Genomic DNA, 8,633 nt, shown 5'->3' with positions numbered 1-8,633 from the left:
AGCCATTTCAGTTCTTTTGTTGGAAGGAGATCTAGTGAACTGGGAGAATAAGGAGGGGTGAGACTAGAGGAGTGGAAGTGAGACAGTTTAACTATCTTCCAACAGTAGGATAAGCAAAACAATCAAAAGGATTGTCAGAGCTCTCTGTATTACAAAGGGAGTTGAAGCTTTGTTGCACAACAACCAGTCATGCTTGTAATTTAATATGAATAATGAGCCAGATGCATGAACAAGACTTGAATTGTTATCACAAGCAGCCATGTTTCTCATTGATTAATGACTCCATGTGTCACCAAGGAAAGGAACTCCATTTTCAAGTGTGGATTACCATCATCAATGTTGCCAAAGCAGCGCTGTCTACAGTTGACTTACCCCTGAAGGTGGCAATTGAACCACTACATGAGGAAACAAAACAGTGATTATGTGGAAAACTAAAGGCTGTTAAAGAGTGAGGGACCGGGGAAATCATATTTCTTTCCCAAGATAAATGCACCTGTACAAGAATCACATTCAAGGTGAGCGCACATTCTCAGTATCAAAATTGGTTCCTCACTCAGTATCAAATCTGAAGCTAATCGTAAAATCTGGAATGGTTTCATACACTAGTTGAAACTTAACAGAACCAACAGAAAGACACAAGTGTGAGAAACACTTCTTTTACAATAAATAAAATCAACTTGCAGAAGGCATAGTTGAGTATGAAAACAGGTGAATTCTCTCTATATATAGAAAAAAGAATATGTACGTGTATATGGTCAGGTAGATGAGCATACACTCCACATAACTCATCTAAAATGTACACTTGACACTGTGTTTGGTTCTTTTTATTATTGTTTCAGTTTTGTTTGGGGTTTTTGTTGCTGTTTTGCTAGGGTTTCTTTTTTGTTTGATTGGTCTTTTGGTCTTGTTTTAATTTTTTTGTTGTCGTTAATTTATACGGAAGATTTATACAGAATATCCTACCAAAAGCAGCTATAACCTGGCTTCTTCCAACTTACAAGCTTCCCGGAGTTTCTCCTTGTCGTAATGTAGCCCCTCATATTCTTGTAAATTAATCCTGTTCACTCTGATGCGCAGGCGATCTGGGATGGAATGGGGACTGCAAGAAAAGAAGAAAGATTCTTAGATTAAGCGTTCCATGGAAGAGTAAAATTAAAACAAGATATAAAGTGATTTTAATCTTCTCTGGAAGAAGAAAAAGAGCAAGCCTCTTCAGCCCTGGGCCAACTCCTCACAGGCCCATCACTGCATTTAAAGATACAACTACTTAAGCACAATAACATAGACATTTCACCTGAAATGATAAGCAAGATCAAGAATTCAACTTGCTGCTGGCAGTGTGGTCTGGAATTGCGAAGTTTTTTCTGAGTTCTCTGTAACGCTACCACTCCTCCCTGCAGTTTCCCTTTTTGTACATCCCTAGGGCCCTTCCACAACCAGCAGATAGACCAAGCTGTGGTTAAAGACACAAACCCTTTCTTGGGAAGCCTCTTAGGAAACCATTCCTCTGCCCATGAGAACAACCATCCTCATTCCTGTAGGATCCTGATTCAACATCTTTGTTCTGGGAAGCAGGTGACAGAAAGGTGGCGAAAACTGGATTTCCAATGTAGTGAGTCAAATACACAGAACCCAGAAGGACTTTCAAAAGTAAGTAGCAGTATAGGAATCTCATCTCTACAGATTTCAGCCAGATTTAGATACTTCAACTGTATACATAATTTTGAAATGCTCGGTGGGTCCCTATCTATAAATTTAAGTGTCCATATTTTGGTAGAAAGTTGTCCTGAAAAGCTTTGTTTGATTTCATGCTGGGTTCCACCTTATTATCACCTCTTATTTGATTTGTAAGCCTAGCTGAATGCTATGTAAAATTACTTGGCTGCATTTGCATTTTCCAATTCTAAAGAAAGATGGATAACCTCTGCATTATAATGCACACAGCAAATGTCTGGCCTATAGGAACTGGCCCCTGGGTCAGTTAAAAGTAGATTCATCATTCTGTGTTTCTACCAAAAGACCATCTATTTTCTTCATTTTAATCTAGTTAGTAAGAGAACTTTGCCAGCGGTATTCTCGCCTAATATACACGCTGCATTTTAAAAGTTAAAATACTGGACACCATCATAAATATATAGGTTTGCTTCTTTCTTTGTCTCATTTATGAAATATTTGTCCTACAGCACATGCACTGATAGTGCAGGACAAGCCACATGTCACAAATGTAAACTTTCTTTTTAAATAAGCAAGCAAGTTTCTTTTTGACTGAAAAATACCTCAGACCTAACAAAACGGGGTTTGTGGCCATTTTTTTGTAGAGCCACTGGGATTGCAATTAGCAACTATTTTAGTGTTAGCTTATTACATGCTTTCTCATTGTTGCTGTAAACAGTTCTGTCACATCTGGACAGATGAAAGTAAAGATCAAAAATCAAGTCCCAGTTAAAAAAAAGGTCTGTTGGCACAAGCACTCTTTGCCTAAAAAGTGATAATGGATAATGAACTGAAGGTGCTTCAAAAACTGTAGACTTTCACATAAGACAACATGTAAGACAACATGATAGGACCTGCATTGAAGAAATTCACATTCTAAACAGGACTTTCTATATTAGTGATGAAAATGAACCTAAGATACATAAAGAATAGCTTAGAAGATATCATAAATGCTTAACAGGAGCATCAAGGCTGACAAACCCAGAAGCATATAGGCTACCCAATGTTTTCCCTATGCTGACTGACAGGGACTATTGTGTCAAAGCACACCAAGATAACAGCAAACTGTCTGTATTTAAGATATACTTTTGCAGTTTGATGACATACACCAGGGCTGGTAACTTCCAGACCAGTTTCATGAGGCAGCCTTTTAACTTGGGTGCCATTATGTCATCCTACAGAACAGAAGTCTCCACACGCAGGCTCTACGACTGGGTCAGCAACCTGAAGGAGATGAGTCCCTGCAAATGGAGGGAAAAGGTGCACAGATGGAACAAGAGTATAATTGCACTGAGTATGACACTTCTTTTTCTTTCTTTCTTTCCCTTTCTTTCCCTGTTAAAAGAACAAGTTTAAATGTCACATCACTGGCTGAAAAATGAACATAATCTGAAGAACTATGTTCTGTTCCATAAAATGCAAATTTCAAAAATGAAAATCATAGGTGGTTTTATTTTTAGCCAAGAAGAGATAAGAAAATGTTTAAGTCAGAATTTAACTGCATAGTCTTTGTCCGAGGGAAGAAAAAACCCCAAAACCTCACTGAATGTAGCAGGGTTCATGAAAATGACAGACTGACAGCTCTGAAAAGTGAAGTCTTTTATGCACTGGTACAACATTGGAAGAAGCTGTATTGCTTTTCCCATAATGTTCTGCCATCACACATTGTGATGAAGGTAACTCAGTCTTCTACCCGATTACCCAGTTCACAACCTGGGAATTGCTGAAAGGTGTCAGGGAGGGACTGCTTGTGAATTACCTGTACTTCTTTGAACTTAGCTGGAAAGAAAAGGGATAGGGAGACACAAAAATTCAGGTACTTATTTCTGTTGTAACATTCAACCATAGTACAAAGACAGCCGTCCTTGCTACTCGCTAAATTTAACCGAGCCCAAAAAAAAATCACAAACTGTTGCTTCTCCTGAAACCAGAACCAAATCTGTACTGTTGTATTGTAATCTTTGAGCCATCCAAAATGGAACTCACTAAAAACTATGCTTTCCAATCCCCAGTTCAAAATAACCATTTAACGAAAAGCTGATAGTCCTGTGAAGGGTTTACTCAGCCAATCCGGGAAGTTTGCCCTTCAAACCAGAACCACACCGTAGCCTCCCTGTACTTGTTTTTTTTCCATTTCTTCCTTGCTACAGGGCTCATCCATGCATGATGTTCAGACACTTCACCTTCCACTGTGACCCTGTGCTGTGCTGTCTGGTGTTACTCTCCATACTGAGGGAAAACAGCTCAGGCACAGGAACTTCACAACTTACGGAGCCAAACTTTAATTTTAACTCCTAATAGAAGATCACCAACTCATTTTTTTCTCCTTGATTTGTCATTTTAGATATTTCACAGCAGATGTCGAGTGAATTTGTCTTTCAACCACACATTGCATCCCATCAGTCTAGCTCCCCCAGCAACCTACCGGTGTCCTTTGCCATAAAAGATTAATTTGTGCTGTATTTTTGTAGTTCTGCTTTGACTGTGAAGAATTTACTACAGGTCTTTAATAATTCTCACCCACAATTTCATTTACTGTCCTTTCACAGACTGACTTTTCTCATGTTCCTTAATGCATGACAGGACATAAGTGTGCCTGATGCAGCCAACTGGAGACAAGCTATGGTGGGAAATACTAGGGACATGGCATGTAATCCTCTCCCCAGCTTCCATGTCTCCCTGTGAGGTGATCTCAGTCATGCCTGAAGTGCTGGCCTTTAAACCCGCTGGCCTTTAAAGCCCCAGCCCTGAACGAGAGTTGGCATATGGATGATGCCCACAGTCAGAACCCTCCTGATTGGTTTTCACCCAGGGTCTGGCCAGCCTTGGGTGGGCACTGATTAGGAGATCACCACCAGGAGCCCACAGCCTCCACATTAGCTTGGAGGCGGGGCAAGAAGCCACCTCTATAAAAACTGACTGCCTGCAGTGCAGTTGGGAGGCCTGTCTACAAAGTCTATGTGCTGTGTGGGGGTTCTGGTTGTTGGAAAGGCTTTTGGACTGTGTATAGCAAGTGGAGTTCCCAGAACAGTGAGGAGAAAGATGAGTCTGAACTCATGGCCTGGTTGATTCCATCTCCCATGGCTTGGCTCCTTGGTCAGCTCGCTCTCCACATCCTATGCAGTGAGTGAGTGCATTTATTTATTCTTCCCTCCAGTGGTTCGGCACCTTGGTTCTCTGGTGTATGATGTAAGAGCAGAGGGAGGAATTTGGCTGTTAGTTTGCCTGATAATGATAATAATAATAATATCTATGATGGGCAAGGGGTCAGCAAAAGAATGCAATTGTTTCCACCTCCAGATGTGGAGATGAAATAACTCCAGCATCCTGGGATTACTAAAAGAAAGGCTAATGGATTATTTTTTGTCTGATCCAGAGCAATCGTCATTGAATCAGAAGTGATTTTAAAGCTGCCATTTCAATCTTTCTGTTCGGTACTTATGCACAGCTATCATGTTTGATTTTTCAGAAATAATAATTATTTGTACGGTACCTGGTTTAGATATGAGACGGGGGGGGAAGAGAAGGAACAATATAATGAAGTTCAGACATCTGATCTTTGACAGATGCAAGAATTCAACCAGATTCTTCAGCCCAAAATTCAATCCATTGTTCCCAATGCCATCTGCCCATTCCTCCCTAAGCCTACCTTCTCTAGGGTAAAAGTTAGTTTTTCAGTATCATTACAGTGAGTTTTTTGTGTTGCTTTTTTCCCTTCCTACAGTCCCACTGAGATTTTTCACTTGTAACTGAAAATGGAATGCCTTAAAATATTTGGATTACTGTCTGAATAGTTATTATTACAAATAGTTCTAATAGCTGTCAATATTATCTACAAAGATATTTTTAAGATTATCATCTAGACCCAAGAATTTTTTTGTTCTCTGGGAAGATAATACAGGAAAAATTAGCAGAAATCTCTTCATTTTATAGTGTTTTGCTTGTAACAAGTCATCTGGCATAAAAATACTAGGAAAGCTGTGTAACAGCAGTTATGGTAGGGCTTTTTGCTTCTCAGTTTTTAAGCTCTAGTTCAAGCATGAATTTCCTTGGCAGCCATTATCAATAAACAAGTGGTAGACTTATGTCCTACCACACAACTAGCCTCATTGCAAAACACATCATTGGAATGGATAATGTGGATATCTCATGAAAAAGGGAGAGAAAACACAGACAGTGAAACTGAACAACTTCTCCAAGTGTATATTGGGATCCTATATGCTAAGGTTAAGAATGGTCATGTTGACCGACCTTATATTCAGTGCTCAAGAAGGCCCACAAAAAGGGGAGAGGGAGGATGCTAAGCCTTATATCAACATCTGCCAATCCTCTGTTAATTGTCAGCTGTCTTCCTACAACCTTCCTGTGATGACCACATAGTGTTTGGAAGCCAAGGGGAGAGAAACCAACACTGACTTCTGTAGTTATGATGACTCACTACCTAATGCCAAGTAAGGAAAAAAAAAAAACCAAAAACATGCACCTTCTCTTTACAAATGTTATTTCCTGACTTGAAGCCAATGGTAACTTACAGCATTTGCAGCATCACTTTGAGTCATATTAGTTCTTTCACCTGAAAAGAAGTGGGCAAACCCTTTATATTTTCTTGGAACTGAAGGAAGAAAAAGATCTAAAATTGAAGGCAAATCTAAAATATATTTGTTGCTCCAGGAGCCACCCATACAGTCTCCAAGAGCACCTTTTAAGCAGAAAATATCTAAGAGGATACTTCTCATGCTTTCCTAAAAAGTGTATTTTTTTGATACATCATTGCACTGTGTATCCCCAAATTTGCTATTGTGTGGGGGGGGTGTGTGTGGAAATCTTATATACAGTTTATTACCTGAGAATAAGTAGTTCCTTTCTGGGTCAAGAGTGGGAGGGCAATCAGCTGATAAGAGTCAAAATCTCTTGTTCTCCCATTCACTCTTTTTTTACAAACTACTACTACTACCACATAAGCAAGCTGTGTGTGCTAAAACATGCAACTGGAGAAAAACAGAATTTGGCCTTTTGTCCATTTGAAAAGTTTAGCTATTTTAGTTATGAAAATGTAACCCTGGAAACAGCAGTTTTCCATAGAAAACAGACAATATCACAAAGAGGAATGCTAGGAGGTCCTCTCTACAGCATAGAGATTTTATATACTTAGCCAAGTCCTTTCTCAGCTAATATATTCATAATTCAAGTATATATGCATATACACACTCCTATGAGTATGTGTATATATACACATACAAAAATCCATTTATTCAGTGGCTGAAGTTCAGTTGTTTTGTTCATGGTTTATTTACAAATAGGCTTTGTCAGAATACAGTTGTTGTTTGACATTATATTATGTCTCACTAAATTTTATTAACTATTCAATATAGCTTTGGCTCTAAAATTCGTTATGTGAATATTCTTTCCTTGTGTTATCAGGCTGACAGCTGACACCAGGGGACATTGTCCTCATTATCCAACTAATTAACTTCTTCACTCACAAAATTCATGAACTCCATACTGAAGTCTGTTTAATGCAGTTGAGCAAAATACTTCCACTATCAATACTTCACAGATATTGTATAATAATCCATATTATTATACAAATTGCACAATTTACCTTGTTGAAAGTCAGTGTTTTCAGAAACACCAAAGATTAAGTACATAAGCATGTCCATATAAAAGCTAATAATAGGGTGATGAATGGCACTGAAAGCAAATGTAACTACAGTACTAATAGAAATGGATGTTTCTAAACACTGTATAAAACAACTTGCTCCATTGTGAGAAGAAGAAAAAAGGCCTTCCAGATAGTGCAGCAGACAATTCCTAAATAAATCTCCGGAGATTGCTGCACTGCAATTCAACCTAAAATATTTAAATTTCTTACACCTATTATTCTTCAAAATGGTGTATTATATAGTCAATTAAAAGTAATTTAATGTAGAGATGAATTAATTCCATTACCTCCTAAAGAATCTAAGTAAGAACCTCATTCCTCAAACACACCAATCCACAGAATTACATCCTAAAGGTCATATGCCCCATGGGACCATAAATATAGATTCCGGTCAGCTGAAATATTCTGTTTATTCATGTTGGTTAGCTATAATGGTTTCATTTAAACACAAACCTAAATATCAGTCTTCTCAAATCAAGAGCATACATAGGCTAGTTTGCCATGTTGAATTTTATCTGATGAACTTTTGATTAGCATGGACCAGAACTGCACATTTGGAGTATTATTAAATAACATCCAAATAAGCCCTGTAGAACAGCTATGCATATTGTTTGGTTGGAACAAACTATGAAAGATTATACAGAAATATTATGAGGTCCTTTCAAAATTACTCCATTCACAACAAAAATATATGTAATTTCAGTAATAGAGGATTATTTTGTTTTGAGATGCAAAATGGCTGAACAATACTAGGAAATTGCATTGCTTTCTATCAGACAAACAATATTTGACTTCAAGAATACAGAAGATCAACCTAGATATTGAATAAATGTAAAGATAAGGGCATGCTTTCTGGAAATTCCTAACACTTGTAGACATTCATTAACATAGGTAGTTAAATTACTTTTTTAGGGTGTTTAGGTCTACTCTTCTGTGAGAAGACATCCATCCCATGGTACACCATGTTACGCATCAGAATAAGAAACACTCTTTTTACCGGGATAGGTCTCAGAAAGTCAACATCATGCTAGATAAACTGTGTGTAAGGTAAAGTCATTTTTAACATCACCCACACCCCGGCTTACCAAAGAAAAGGTATGTATTTTTTTCCCTCCTATACCTGAACTAGAGCATTTGGGGTATTCAAGGAAAGTTACCAACACACCATGCCCTCCTCCCTGCTGATCCCACCCACTACCAAAAAAGAACAAACTGACAGAAACACCAGCCAAATAAAAACAGCCAAAATGTAAAACTG

General features: G+C 38.2%; 1 protein-coding gene across 1 annotated transcript in view; it reads right to left on the bottom strand.

The window, feature by feature from the left end:
* Positions 1-998: 998 nt before the first annotated feature.
* Positions 999-8,633, bottom strand: part of LOC103775607 (diacylglycerol kinase iota-like) — a gene marked incomplete at both ends in the record, with an annotated part of 36,230 nt that continues 28,595 nt past the window's right edge. Inside the window, one exon of the mRNA XM_008943070.1 lies at positions 999-1,099. Coding sequence (XP_008941318.1) covers positions 999-1,099 — 101 coding nt within the window. The remainder of the gene's footprint in view (positions 1,100-8,633) is intronic.

The sequence above is a fragment of the Merops nubicus genome, unplaced genomic scaffold (assembly GCF_000691845.1).
Source record: "Merops nubicus isolate BGI_N331 unplaced genomic scaffold, ASM69184v1 scaffold17646, whole genome shotgun sequence".
In the NCBI taxonomy this organism is placed as follows: domain Eukaryota; kingdom Metazoa; phylum Chordata; class Aves; order Coraciiformes; family Meropidae; genus Merops; species Merops nubicus.
The sequence above is the reverse complement of the archived record's forward strand: the minus strand, read 5'-3'. Positions and strand labels throughout refer to the sequence as shown.